This window comes from Biomphalaria glabrata, chromosome 3 (genome assembly GCF_947242115.1).
Source record: "Biomphalaria glabrata chromosome 3, xgBioGlab47.1, whole genome shotgun sequence".
In the NCBI taxonomy this organism is placed as follows: domain Eukaryota; kingdom Metazoa; phylum Mollusca; class Gastropoda; family Planorbidae; genus Biomphalaria; species Biomphalaria glabrata.
This window is the reverse complement of record NC_074713.1, coordinates 45115456-45130910: the sequence shown is the minus strand read 5'-3', so window position 1 is coordinate 45130910 and position 15455 is coordinate 45115456. Positions and strand designations below refer to the sequence as shown.

Below are 15455 nucleotides of genomic sequence, written 5' to 3'. Positions count from 1 at the left end.
ATGGAATTTCTACGTGACATTTCCTACAATTTAACTTTTGTGAAAGCGTGTGTGTATATATATATATATAAATCTGACAAGTATTTTTGTTTTGTTTTCAAAGTAAAATTTGGAATGTAAATAAATGATATATTTTGAAATTATTCGTTTTAGATTATTATAATTTTTGATTACTCTTTGCATATTTATGTTTTAAGTTATCTAAAGTGTTTATTGCAAAAGGACTGAAAAATAAGGCACATTCCTCATCCCATATACTAGGACAAATTTGTACAACTACTAAGTCATTGGTTAATATGCATGACTGAATGCATGACGCGTAGGATGTAATCATCTTCTTTTTTGAAGTAACGTCTGTATTATATAAGATAAGATAAGACTGAAAAATAATGATACATTAAGATAAAAAAAATATTAGCTTTATTCATATTTTACCATAGTTGAAGTATTTAAAAAAGTAAATGACTGAAATATATTTTGTTGGCGCTATTTTGTCGGCGCTCTTTTGTCCGCGCTCTTTTGACGGGGTACCACGAGTCACAGATGTCGTAAAGTCTGCTGGTAAATCAAATGATTCAGGGACAACTTTTCTCTATTAGGAAAGAGGCTGTTGAACCGAAGGACTCAATCCCCAAAATTGTCCTTACATGCACCATCTGAGGGCTTTGATAACACCTGGGGTATTGTTCCACTATGCGTGCAGTTTTATTGAAACTGCTAACAATGTATTATGTGAGATTTAGCAACATGCAATCTGAAAAAAGGGCCCAAGCCACAAAAATATCATAGAGCCTTTGAAATATTTCGAATAAGAACTGAAAATCAAAAGAATAGTCAGATAGATCAACGGGTGAAGCCTATGGGTAATGCTAGTATTTTGATATATTCAAATCAAATTTAAAAAAAATTAACTCTCTGCATAATCAAATTAATAAAACGTGTCATGAGTAGAAGACATAACAGCAGCTCTATGGTCACTATTTATCAAGAGAAAAAGTTGAAGAAAATAAGGTTCAAATTAGCTATGTCTAACGAGGACTCGAACCACGAATAGTATTGTTGTAACTCTAGGGTAGGCGCTCAACGAAAAGGCAAGCAACTCAACACAGTTTAACAGGAAATAAATAGTTGTGTTTATTCACTAGGGCAAACACATAACATCCTTCAGCTTCTTCAAAGTCTTCCTACTAAGTATACCAGTCATTTGCTACTTAATCCGAATGTGGACCAACGACAGCCTTCCCCGCTTCGCTCCAGGTCCCTACTACAACCTTCAGGCAGCACAAAAGTTGGCATCTTAGTTTCCCTAACATTCAGACTCTTCACAATCCCTGATGCACTGTTCTTCTCTCCATTCTAGTCTCTTCCTGTTTACGTTCACTAGTGCGCTAGTGCGTATCTAGAGCACTGGTGCAAGGCAGGGTTACAACAGTATATACTTCTTTCAGATTTCAAAATCTATAGGGCTAATGATGTAAAACTCATTATGTTTTTATGGCCAACGGTTAACGAAGATGTCATGTGGCCAGTACAATGACCAGCCGCTTTACTTTCCCTAACTAATGTCAGGTCCCCATCAGAGTTGGAGATTCGAGATTCGAACCTGGGAACCATCGGTTTGAAAACCAAGCGCTTTACCACTCAGCTCCCCATCCCCACCCACGCCACATCGCCTAGTAGGAATCAATTATCAGGAGCCTAAGTTTAACCATATTTTCAGCACTGCTAAGTCCAGGCGCCCTGAAGGAGTCTTCCAACAGGTGAAACAGACAAAACTCTTTCAACATTTGCCATTTGTCTACTCTTTTTCTCTGAGTTTAAAGAATATAAACTTTATATACGTATATATAGTGGGTGTCTTTTAAGAATCATTTTAAAAATACACTTCACTTAGTTTTCAGTACATAAAAAAATAATATGCCCAGCTTACGGGCCTGGTCTTGTGGTATGCGCTTTGGGCTGTTGTCTCGATGGTTCTGGGTTCCAACCATGGCCGCCGCCATACCACGGGAGATTTGGGTTCGTATGTAATGATTTACTAATAATCTTCACTTTCATATCCGAAACATTTAAAACGAAATTAGGTGTTACTTAAAAAATAAATAGACTTATCAAAACATCCCAGTAGAAACTCCATGCATGTGAAGTCACGTGTCCTGGTCGCTTCAGATGATTTTATTAGTCCATCACGTCATGTCCCAGCTGTCGATGCACTATTGCTGTCTACCGTGCAGTAGCGAGACGTCAGCTTCTCCACAGGGATTATACTAGATCACTTTTTAAAGTTTTATTTGACAAAGTAAGTAGCCATGTAAATACTTGCTAAATATTCAGAGGCTATTATTTGATTTTTCTAGCACTCTGCATCATATTTAGATAAAGGGATGGGGGGGGGGGGGAGAGAAATTTATACATTTGTAATTGAATTATTTCATGCTTGATAAAATTTGATTTAATTAAATAAAAAATTACTGGTGACAATAAAAAAGAAATAACAAGTTGTTTTTTTTTTAATTTGAATGTGTAAGCAGTATTATTTTAAGAACTTGTTTTATATTAGAAAAAAATGAAGCCGTTTACGGTACGATAGCTGATCGTTTGCCGCAGTAACTTAAGCCCTAATAGGCCGATTATTGTCATTCTTGTTTGTTTTGTTTTACATGTTTCGGATGTTCCTTCAGAGTTGAAGATAGTTTACTTCCTAGTCCAAACCTCCCGCAGGACGACGAGATATGGGAGTGGGCAGGGTTTGAACCCGGGACTGGCCGGGACCATCTATAAATCCAAACGACAGTCCAGCGCGCAAACTGCCCGACCAGGCAACCAACTATGCTATGTATTTAGTTGATTTTTTTTTCTTCTCAAAACTGGGTTTATTTTTGTGAATAATTTATACATTTAACTTAAAAACTGATATCTCCAGCTATGAAATGGCTTTAGAAGAATGTAGCTCTTTGTGCGTATCAGTTTACAGGAAAAGATATTTTATCGAACATAAAAACATGCAAAATGTAAAAAAAAAAATTGCTTGAAAAAAAAACAAAGGTTATATAAGGGATAGAGCTGCACATCTACATCGATATCCCTTAACATTATAAGATTTATTTCCTGTTTTCTGTATCAAACAAAATTAATTAATTACCACTAATTAATACATTAATTAATTGGTTTATTTTATTTTATTGATTCGTGCTTTGTTAGGAACAACGAATAATTGTGCAAAGTTTCATTTTGATCCAAAAATGGGAAATAGAGTAACAACGTGTACAAAATGTGTACCAGAGAAACGGACAGACAGACAGACGGAGTGAGATTTGTAAAAATTAATAATAACTCTCCGATATAATAGAAATTAATTAGTTTTTTTCGAAATACTAACAAAAGTTTGCATTGACTTAATTTTGGATGAACTGATTTGTTTCCCAGTCTTGCCAACATTGCTGTATTTTTTTTTAACTCAACACTCGTTCATGCACGGACATCTATTTTTAGTTGGTAGTCACAGCCACTCATTATGACATCTGTTTTACCGCGTTGTTTTTTGTATTAATATATTTTTTTTGGTTCAGTGAACGTGTTAAAGCTATAATAACGAAACAGTCTGCATTCCTTGATATTGTTCTATACCCAATGACCGTAATGTGTATTGCTGGACAGTTCTCACACGTTCAAACCTTATGTTGCCTCTAGTGTAACCACTTAAAATAAAGAGGAAAGAAATTCAGTAAAGGTAACTAAAAAAGAAAAAAGCTAAATGCAGACAAAAACCCAAAGCTAATTAGTTAACTTGGATCAGTCATGTAATTAAATTTGTAATAAGCCTCAGACGACAATCTATAAAGTGGACTAATTCAGCTTAAACCACCACTTCAGTCAAGTACTATTTCTTTCTCTTCTTTGAAATATTAATCGTTAATTTTTTAAATTTATTCTTTTGTTGTCAGGTAAAATAAGTGATTGTGCAAATGTTTCAGCTTGTTCCGAGATGGGGTGTCTGAGAAATAACGTGTACAAACTTTTGGCCAGACAGACACACAGACAGACAGAGTGAGTTGATATAAGCTTTGAAAAAAAAAAACAGGAACAAAAGTATAAAATGCAAATATAATTGAAGCGAAATGAAAACGTAGACTAGAAGAACGGAGAAAACAAAAATACGAGTCAAAATTAGTGTAGTTGTCTTTTTGAAGTATTTCACTTTCAGTTTTTATTCCATTAGAATTTGACCATTTCATACTTGACAGATGTGGTGGTATAGGTTGAATTAGTCCCCTTTAGGACTCTTGAGCACTGAGTGAGCATTGTGTATGCATTTAAAAAACGATAATGAAAACATTCACCAAAATACCCGCAACTTCTCTCCCCCTTTCACAACTGGTCCAGACATGGCACAGATTTATATGTCTAGGTCAGTTATGCATATAATTATAGGGTTGATCCTAACTAATTGATGCAAGTACACTTACTATAAGAGTTTTCTTCATTCTCGAAATATATTTTATAATTTTATGTTTTCCTTATTTCTAAATATTCAAACAAAGAAAAAAATTGGTTTTCGTTTAGTTCTTTATTTTGATTTCCTTTATTTGATTGAGCAACAATCTGAGCCTTTTTTTTTTTTTACAGTTAACGAATTATGGTTCTTGTTAACTGGCCTCTCCGCTATCACTGACCACTAAACTACAATACTTTCGCAGAGGCATCATTGCTTTTTTAAATCAGTTGTGCCCCTCTATTTTTTTTTCTCTTTTGCAGGAGACCAACAAGTTGGAGACCAACAAAGACTCTAGAATCTAGTGGTCAATGTTTTCAACGAGAAAGTTTCTGTGTCTAGCTGTCATTACCTTGATTGTTCTATTGGTAATGCTGATTAGGGATCTGCGTGAGTGATTCGGTGGATTTCTTATAAAGATTTGCATTCGTTGTATTGTACAGACACATTTTCTTTTAATTAAAGTATAATATCTGATGGCGAGGAAGTGTCGTGGTCGTCTTAGAAGACCGATGGGACACTCTGTCACAGTTTGGGGACCTTCTCTGTGCTCTGCTCAACAAACATAAGATTTAGTTTCATTACGAAACTAGAAACCTTAAGCTTACAAAATGTTTTATTTTATTTAGAAAAATGAGTTCAAATCTTTCGGAAACAGGAAGAGTGTTGATATTGTTGAAAAATGTATTATAATTAATGTTTCATACTCACTTGTTGATGTTGATAATGTATTTAACATTACGCTTGAAAGCTAGAGCCCAGAAACTTAGTGTTTAATTTTGATCGTATTAAGAAACACAACATTATGCTTTATCCTTATCTATTATATAATAAAATCTCTGATTTTCACACTTGCCGTGGACGATAAAATAAGACCATTTAACCAGTAATTATTGTCCATGTGCCTAGGACAACTAAGCACCTATCATGATCCAAACCACCCTTGTTGAATTTACCGAAAACGAATCTTGATTCGCAATTTCGACCCAATATATTTTGAAAGACGACACAATTCAAAATTAACAATTCACTTCCTGTTCGCTCCAACTTATAGACCTTATTTTAATTCTACACATTTAGACCTAGACATGAAGTCTTTGGGATATAAAGAACTATTTTATTACGAATATTTTCTGCTAAAAAAAATAACGTCTGCAATTTAAAATAAAAGATTAGATCTAGATGGACATTTATTGAAGATCTCCTAAAACTAAAAATCTAACAAATGCACACAATACATATCCTATCAGGCATATTAATCTAGATCAAATGATCTAAACTTTTTAAACAACGTCATCTTTTAAAGACTTTACTTTTTCTGCGAAATTTCGTATGTTACCACTAATACTCAGTTGGCTCAGTCGGTAGAGAATCAGACTTAGATATGAAGGTCAGTAGCTCAAATATCTATAATCACTATCTCTCTCTCTCTCTCTTCCTCTCTCTCTCTTTCTCATATATATATATTTCGTACTTTGACCAAAATGTATATACAATTTTGATTAATGAGATGATAGTAAATGCACAACCTAACATGTCAGGTGCTTCCTGGTGAATGTATATTATTATAATTTTACTTATCAATAACTAATAAATTATAGGCCTATATATCGTTTTTTTGTAAGCTTCCAGATAGTCTAACAATAGACCTCCAGCTATGACACCTTACATTTTCCTTTTCATATTTAGGTTTTTATTTTTAGCAACCCTTGTAAGGGGAAAAGATGCTATTAGTTTTGTGTGGAATGTCTGTCCGTCCGTCACGTTTAGATCTCGTAAACTAGAAAAGATAGGGAAAATCGAACATCATAATATTTTAGACCATTCAAAGTTCTGATGCAACGGCTACTTTTTTTCTTTTCTGAAAGCAAAAAAATCTAATTTTTTAAATCACTTATGCAAGCAGTTTTTTTTTAAATAAAAATGCACCACTTTTACAACTATTCATTATTAATATTAACAAACACGGAGGCTCTTTAGTAGGGGGCAAAATATACCACCATATTTTTAACACATTTATGCAAATGGTTTTAGACTTTTTGTATACCATACGTTTAAAACATTTATGCAAACGGTTTTTTTATTTTTTATATTGTACCATTTACATTTGTATTGTTAAGTTCAATAAATTCTGTTATACTAACTACTACATTTACAAAGAATTTTTTTTACTATTTTTAAAAGAGAAAAAATCTATTTAGTATGCATATAAGTTGGACATAATTTAAAACAACAATTACATAGTAGTCATCCATATTAGCGCCTAAACTGCAGCGTTCAGTCAGAACTATAGAACACTCAACTAAAGGATTTTTTTATTTTTTTACGGAAATTTTTTTTCTTGAGGAATAAGAGATTGACCCTTTACAAAACAATTAGATTAATTAGATATTCATTATAAGACATCAGTTAGGCCAGGTTCACTTCCAGCTTCACATTCTTCTATCCTTTGCTCTGTTGGACCGCTGGGGCACCACACAAGATCTGTCAACCTTCTTTCTTCATTCTTCTCTGTCATTTGTCTTTGATAGAGTTTCATTCTGATGTTCTTTCTGAAAATATAGAAATTTGCCTTTTTACCTGCCTGGGTGGACCACTTCGGGGGCCAATTTTGAGTTTGTGTTTCGACACAAACTGTTTTTGTAACCTTGTTATTTTTTATTTCCAGAAAACAAATGTGATATCGAAAAGAATAAAGCACGTTCGTTGAAACCATTGTCCATTATCTATGTCATCACTCCAACATATGCAAGGCTGGAACAGAAGGCAGAACTAACAAGATTTAGTCATACTCTGCTCCATGTGCCAAACATTCACTGGATCGTCATCGAAGACTCCCCTGAAAAAACAGCTTTAGTGCAGAACTTTCTTAATAGAACTAGAATACATTCTACACATCTGTACGTCGCTACGCCTTCAGAGTATAAAATGAATCGAACGGATCCCCACTGGCTGAAGCCCCGAGGCGTGCTACAACGCAATGCTGCTCTAGACTGGCTGAGAGAAAACACATCCCCTGATGATGATGGTGTTGTGTATTTTGGGGATGATGACAATGCATATAGTTTACAAATATTTGAAGAAGTAGGTAGTACACTTAATTAGTTCAGCAGTGTGTTAACTCTGTACCTATATATTGCATTCTGAGATCTGATGCAATACACACAAGTATACTTTATTAATCTGAGAACAAACAAATACTATACTATAGAAAAAAAATCCTACTTTAAGTTCAATTAATTTAGTAAACTAAATATTCATAGTTTATTTGTCTTTGAAGACAAAACTTGGCCAGTATGGGGATCAAACCCACGACCTTCGCGTTTTTAACTTTATATTATGTGGCTTTCGTGTCCGAAACACTACAGACAGTTATACGCATTTTTTTATGGTAAGCCTACATTTTAAATCGAACTAAAACATGCAGTTTTAAACGACTTTATATGACATTGAAATGTAAACATTCAATACAATTCACAAAATCATAGGTCTGTTATATAACTTTAGAATGAAATAATCAAATTTTTTATTTTTTGTGTGCAAATTCTGATTTTTTTTACGTCAGTACTTAGCCTACCTTCATGGGCGAACATTCATGGAAGTGCATTGATTTCTGTTCTGTTTTTTTTCTCCCTTGTAATAGATGAGAAACACAACAAAAGTATCAATCTGGCCTGTAGGTCTTGTTGCAGACTTGCGCTATGAACGTCCTAAAGTGACCAATGGGAAGGTAAGAGCAGAACTATCAAAGTTTGTGTAAATTAATTTTGTTTTTTAGCTCCCTGTGCAGACGGAAGGAATGATAAAACCGATACAAGTTAAACGTTTTTAAGAAGACGTCCGCTAAGACTATTCTTTATTTCGTTCATGTCGACGCACAGTATTTTATACAATTAGATTTAGATCTTTTGGTGAACTGTTTGTACAATGCGTATATCAGCTTACTCAGTCTGTCTGGTAAAAAGCTTGTAGAAGTTATTGTTCACACGCCCATACTCGCATCCTTGTAACAGGAAGTACTGCACATACATGATTCTTTTTCCCACCAAACATTTGAGGTTCTGAGGGAAGCCCGCCATTTTCTAAGATAAGATAAGATAAGATAATTTTTAGTGGTCCAATCAAATGGAAATTCAGTTTGACTACTTGAACCCGGGCTCAAAGGTATTATGCTTTGACGATGAATTGTTGCATATAGAGCTTTGGATAAATTAAAACAAAACTGTATTGATCTGAATCAAATTTAACACATCATTCCAAAAACAGTCTTTTACGATCCAGACTTAAGGCACTATATATAGGATGTTATAGTCATACTAAGATTAAGATTTTTTTTGGCAGGTGACAGGCTGGTACACGTACTGGAAACCTGATCGACCTTTTGCAACGGACATGGCCGGCTTCGCCATTCATCTCAATCTAATTCACCAACATCCAGAAGCAAAATTTTCAAATGTTGTTGCTGCTGGTCGTCAGGAATCCACATTTCTGACATTTTTTAACTTGACACTGGATGATTTGGAACCTAAAGCAAACATGTGCACTCAAGTCAGTATTCATTCTTATACCACTGTTCTTTACTGTACGACTAGATCTAGATACCATGGGCGTAGCCAAGGGGGTGTTCAAACTCTCCCCCACCCCAAATAAAAAAATTGACACCTTGATCTGTTTTACTATCAGTTGCTGCGCTCCAGTACTAAAGTAAATCTACGAGTAGCAACAAGTGCCTGAGAAAACTTAAAGCAAACTATCATTGAAGAATTTGAGGTTCTACCCCCTCCACGTTGTTGACTGTCGTTGACTTATAGTCCCAAACTGCTTGTAGTTATTAAACCGCTGTGGACGTATTATATTTTAACTTATAAAACCTTTAGAAAACTTGAATAACTTCTTTGAGAACAAAAGTAAATATAGCTTTTATTACAATATAGACAAAGTCAACTATCTTATCTTATCTTATTGAATACAGACGTTACTTCAAAAAAAGAAGATGATTACGTCAAACGCGTCATGTATTTAACCAATAACTAAAATTCTGCCAACTCACTGGTTTTTCTGGTTGGCTCAGGCAACCCATTCCATGCTCTAATAGAGATAAAATGGAATAAACTTATATTTTAAACAAATCTAACTCACTATAAAAACATGTCTTTACGGTGAAAAATTGTAACCCCATTCCGCTCTCCGAAAACATTCTGGCTACTCCCATGCAAGATGAATCTAGATCTAGTCACTGGCGGCCAAAAGCGTTTTCTTGCATTTTTCACTGCAGAAACGCATTCTCCTGACATCTACAGCTCATTATTTTTTAGTGGGGTTCACGGCTGAAACGCATTCTCCTGACATCTACAGCTCATTATTTATTAGTGGGGTTCGGGGCGAAGCCCCGACTCCAAAGGCGCTTTCTTCACTGCAGAAACGCATTCTCCTGACATCTACAGCTTATTATTCATCAGTGAGGTTCTGGGCGAAGCCTCGACGCTAAAAGCATTTTCTGGTATTCTTCACTGCAGTAAAAACGCATTCTCCTGACCTACAGCTGATTATTCATTCTATTATAAAGGACCTTTTGAAAAATGTTGAAAAATATTCTAATATGAATTTATAGTCCCTTAATACATTGCAAATAAAATTGATTTGTTCTTTGAAAAGATAAGATACCCCACATATTTAGATTAAGGCTTTGAGGATCGCCGCAGAAAAAAAAAAATTCGATAAATAATATTCAATAAAAGTGAAGTATAAATTGTGAGTTAAAGTCCTAAATTTATTTAACTAGAAAAATATGAGATAGAGTAAAGGTTGGAAAAAGGCGATTAGAAAAAGATTATCTGGCTTTTGAACTCATCTCAACCGTGACTGTTATATTGAAAAATTTCGTTTGAATTATAACTTTTTCAAAGCAAAGTCTTTCTTAAAATAGTTAAATTAGATAAATTCATGTGAAATTACACAAACTATGGAAAGGGAAAGGGCGGTAAAATGAAAACGATTAATCCTCGCTCCTTTTTTATAATTTCTGCTAATGATTGCAATTTGCATTAAAGAATAGGGGTTGTGCGACTCGATATAAGAATTTACTTTATAGCATATATAAATTATATTAGTGACGGATTTTTTTAATTGTGTAATTTCTTACTATAATACAAAAGAAAAAGTATTGGTTTGTCCGATGGGGGGAAGGTGATTGCATGTATCGCACTTCCACCTGTTTATATTATATAGATATTCGACTAATTTTGTTCACACACTATGATTTCTCCATAAAAGTAGGACCGCCCCCCCCCACACTCAAAGGGTTTAGATGGGAAGGGCAGTAGAGGTATTCGCTCCTCCCCTTTCAATCGGCCAACAGGTTAACGACATAATATAAAGACCGGTTAAAATACAAATAACAAGTGTTAATCATATAGATATTTAATTGATTTTGTAAGCAAGCTGTGATTTCTACAAATAAATAGGACCGCCCCCCCACTCGAAAGTTTATGGTGGGGGGGGCGGATTGATGCCATCGCCCCTCCCCGACCCTACCAAATCGGACAAAATACTAGAAGGGGGTGGCGAAATAATCTAAAAATAGGTTGAAATATAAATAATTAGTATATATTATTAACATAAGAAATAAATTCGTATACAAATTGTGTGAATTCTAAACAAAAATTCGTCCGTTGAGTGGGGGGGGGGGGGGGAGTCATCGCCCCTCCCACCCCCCCCCCCTTTTAAGCAAACTATGGTGGTGAACTTTGTCAAAAGCCTTAGAAAAATCTAGTAAGATAGCATCTATTTGTTCACTATTATCTAAACCTTTTGAAAAATCATCAATTCGCCCCTCCCGCCCCCCCCCCCTTTAAGCAAACTATGGTGGTGAACTTTGTCAAAAGCCTTAGAAAAATCTAGTAAGATAGCATCTATTTGTTCACTATTATCTAAACCTTTTGAAAAATCATCAATTAGTCCTATTAGTTGTGTTTCACATGATCTATATTTCCTAAAGCCATGTTGGTATGGTGTGAGGACATTATGTTTGTCTAAGTGGTTTATGATGTTGCTACATATTATGTGTTCTAGGATTTTACATGTGATGCTGGTAAGTGATACTGGTCTGTAGTTTCCTGGGTCAGATTTTTCTCCTTTTTTAAATAGGGGGGTGACATTAGCTTCTTTCCAGTCCTTTGGTACTCTGCCCTGGTTAAGTGAAGCCTGAAAGAGTATTTTGAACACTGGGGCTAGCTCATTGCTTAGTTCTTTGAGTAATCTAGCTGAAATACCACCAGGTCCAGACGCTTTATTTGGTTTGGTGTTGGCTAATAGTTTTTGAATTCCATTTTCTTGTACTACTATATCTTCTATGTTGTCTACTTGGATCAAATTCAGTAATATGTCTTTGTCTCCGGGGCTGAGAATGCTGATGCAAAGTATTTGTTTAGGATGTTTGCTTTAGTTTCATTATCATTATGTATTATGTTATGTTCATCTTTTAATGGCGCTATACCTGTTGTTTCCATTTTCTTAGACTTAATGTATGACCATAGGTTTTTGTTGTTATCTTTAGATATTACATTGTTTATGGATCTAGTACATATGATCAGATTAAATTATAACTAAATAGGTTAGACCAGTGATGCCCAACCTTATACGGCCAGCGGGCCATTTTAATTTCTAACACTCGTGTCGCGGGCCACATTAACAAAAAGATACCAAAAAAATGAAATAGAGAATAAACCATTTTAAATAGTTATATTACAATTTCGTGGCTCCAATAGCCCTATAATTCTATTACGTAACAAGGGTTTCAGGTGTCTTATAACTGAACAAGTTTTCTACTAAAACAAGTGCTTGTGAACAATGTGATTTTATTGTAATCATACCATCAATTGTTTTCGCAAATGTGCAAGACTTAAGTAGACAACCTGACAAAAAAATGTACTGTCACTATTGTTCAAAATTTATCAAGCTGGAAATCTGGATTTGTAAGTCAATCAGTTCCAGCGGCATTAGTCATTTTTTCGAAATCTACTGCTCTGTCATTTCGTTTTCAATGGAGATTTTCACCAACATTGTCTATTTGACTCGTTTTGCTATTGTCATGCCTGAAACGCTGACAGCTTCATTTTTTTTTCAGGCCGATTTAATTCCATCATTGCAAGCAAGCACCTTTTTATGCTTCATTTCTCTTGTTAATGTGAGCTACTCTGTAGCCTTCATTACAGTCGACTCCTTCTCTTGACTTCTTAGTAAATATTTTCGTCAATCGCTTAACTCTAGACGTAACTTTACGATCTTTTCTTGGCGACTCAACCATTAATGCCAAAATATTTTTGTAATGGTTTGTTTTACAATGCCTTTTATGCTATGTTCCTTAAAAACAGTCAAATTTTACAAATCAAACATGTTGGCTTATTTTGTTCCACCAACAAAAAAAATATCAGTCAACTTTTCCTAGAAGTTTCAACATCCAATTTTCGTTTATTCAGCTCTCCCATTTCATTAACGTGCAAATGTGACACGACGCGGCACCAATCATGTTGATGTCAAACGTACACGAAACAAATTGATGCAGAAAAGATGTGCTGTGTTACACACATAAGATGTCAAGAACACGGCTAGCTCTAGACAGCGCGGTATTGTCAATTCTTGTTGCCGAAAAAAAAAAAACACCTTGTGTTCTTACAGAAAAGAAAATTAACATGAATATTACAAGAAAATAGATTAGAATGAAATCCATCAAAGAAAAAGCTAGAGTCCTATCATAGAAAAAATAAAATGTTCAACCTTTTTTTTCCCCTACATTTTGTGCCGATGTTTTGGCGGGCCGGTCAAAACCACGTCGTGGGCCGGATCTGGCCCGCGGGCCGTAGTTTGGGCATCACTGGGTTAGACCATAGAGTATATCTAGACTGGACATGAAGATATTTTAACACTACAAAAATGTAATTTTTTTTTAGAAAGTTGGATTAAGGAGTTGTTTTAACCCTAACCTATGTAACATATAATTTATTTTTTAGATCTAGATCTAGTAATTCAACATAAAAAAATAAGAGTACTCTCGTCTCATAATTATTATTTTGCAATTTTTAGATACACAATCTAGCAAGATCTAAGTAATCAATCTATTTAAATGTACATAAGATGATTTAAATCAACATGAATTATTTCCATCTAGGATTTTTGAAACATTATCTCAATGGAAACAAACAGGAAATGGCTTTATTTCATATATTTGCGTCAATATCCGAGAAATGATTTTGCATTATTTCTAAACTTTGGAAACTAAAGATCATTACTTTTCTAAGACAGAAAAGATTGATTGGGGCGACTCCCCTTAGAGCTTGAAAAAAAAGTTAACGTACATAAAAATCTATATATACATAGGTCTGTGAATCGATCAGTAGCGGATAAAAAGTTATTTCCGGTTTCCAGTCTAGATATAATCAATAATATATAAGTCTATGGGATTACATCTAGACTTTATGTAAAAAGATTTATAAATTTTCAAGAATACATGCGCATGCTCTAGCCTATATATAACGTATGTTTTATTAGATTTTAGTTTGGCACACGAGAACAGAAAGAAGTAATACTCCATATGAAGAAGCGATGGTCAAACTGTATGGCGCTGACGCATATCCAAACATTGAAGTTTAATATTTTTACAAATGAATGTTATTGACCATATTGTTACTTCCTTTATATATTGTTTATATGTTTATGAAGATACAAAAAAGAAATCTTGTTAAAAAGGATTCTTTTAATTGCATTTTGTTAGCTTTACTCTTTTTCTTCATGTGTTTACCTTGTTAGCGTATTGGTATATATATATATATATATATAGGCCCTATATATATATATATATATATATATATATATATATATATATATATATATATATGTATGTGTGTGTGTGTGTGTGTGTGAATATCTTACACTAGGTTGGGTATACCGTATACGGTAGGAGATAGGAATATATATACTGTATTCCCAACCTATAGTATATAGCTCATATACCGTATATATCCTAATTCGTGGTCGAAGATTGGCACGTTTCTTATGTACACGAAGATGACTGTAAAGCCCAATCCTCGATTTGAAAGGCGGCCACATACATTCCATGGGCAGGTTTGGTGAATGGCAGATAGGTCTGCTTCTTCTCTCAGCTTTTTGTTGGTTCGGCGATCTTTCATTGCTTCGTATCTCGTGACGCCGACACTCACAGCTTTACACCATTAGGAGCGATCGAGAGCGTGTGCTTCCCACAATGATGGGGAGGAGACTTAACTAGACCCTCACCTCCTGGATCTTCCAGTGATTTATACTTTTTTTTAAATATTGACATAATATTACACCTTTAATTTTAACTTTAAGATTGACATAATTTTACACCTTTAATTTTAACTTTAAGATTGCACATAATATTACACCTTTAATTTTAACTTTAAGATTGCACATAATATTACACCTTTAATTTTAACTTTAAGATTGCACATAATATTACACCTTTAATTTTAACTTTAAGATTGACATTTTTAAAAGGAAAAACAGAATGTCGGGGATGGTTGCACCTTATAAATCGACTAGGCCATAAATAGGAAAGTTAAATCATGTCACATCTGTTGGGCTTCTCAAACGGCTCATTTCATATTGCTTTGAGATGTCTGGAAACCATAAAACAACGGCATCGCTACTACTCTATTCGCTATCTTCTTTGGCGTAATGCTGGTTCAAATGAGGCAGTGATTGTACGAAGACATCTACATCAGGTTTCGTTCGGACGGCAATGTGTTTAATCTTCGACGTCCCATACCAAAAAAAAAAATGGTCATAACAGAGCTTCTCTAAGCCGATAATTGTGCCCTGCTAGCCAACAATGGCATGAAATCCAGATCGCGGTCAACGAATTCGCATACGCTGCCGCCTCTTTCTATTTATCTATAAACCTCGGGAAAACAGAAGACATGTTCCA

The 15455-nt window shown here is 34.6% G+C and overlaps 1 protein-coding gene across 1 annotated transcript; it reads left to right on the top strand.

The window, feature by feature from the left end:
* The first annotated feature begins 2227 nt into the window (after positions 1 to 2227).
* Positions 2228 to 14202, top strand: LOC106075992 (galactosylgalactosylxylosylprotein 3-beta-glucuronosyltransferase 1-like). Its single transcript, XM_056022276.1, has 6 exons — positions 2228 to 2299; positions 4756 to 4882; positions 7161 to 7576; positions 8136 to 8222; positions 8834 to 9040; positions 14039 to 14202. The coding sequence occupies exons 2-6, from the start codon at positions 4804 to 4806 to the stop codon at positions 14138 to 14140; spliced, it is 891 nt and encodes a 296-aa protein (XP_055878251.1). The 5' UTR covers positions 2228 to 2299; positions 4756 to 4803; the 3' UTR covers positions 14141 to 14202.
* The last annotated feature ends 1253 nt before the right edge of the window (positions 14203 to 15455 follow it).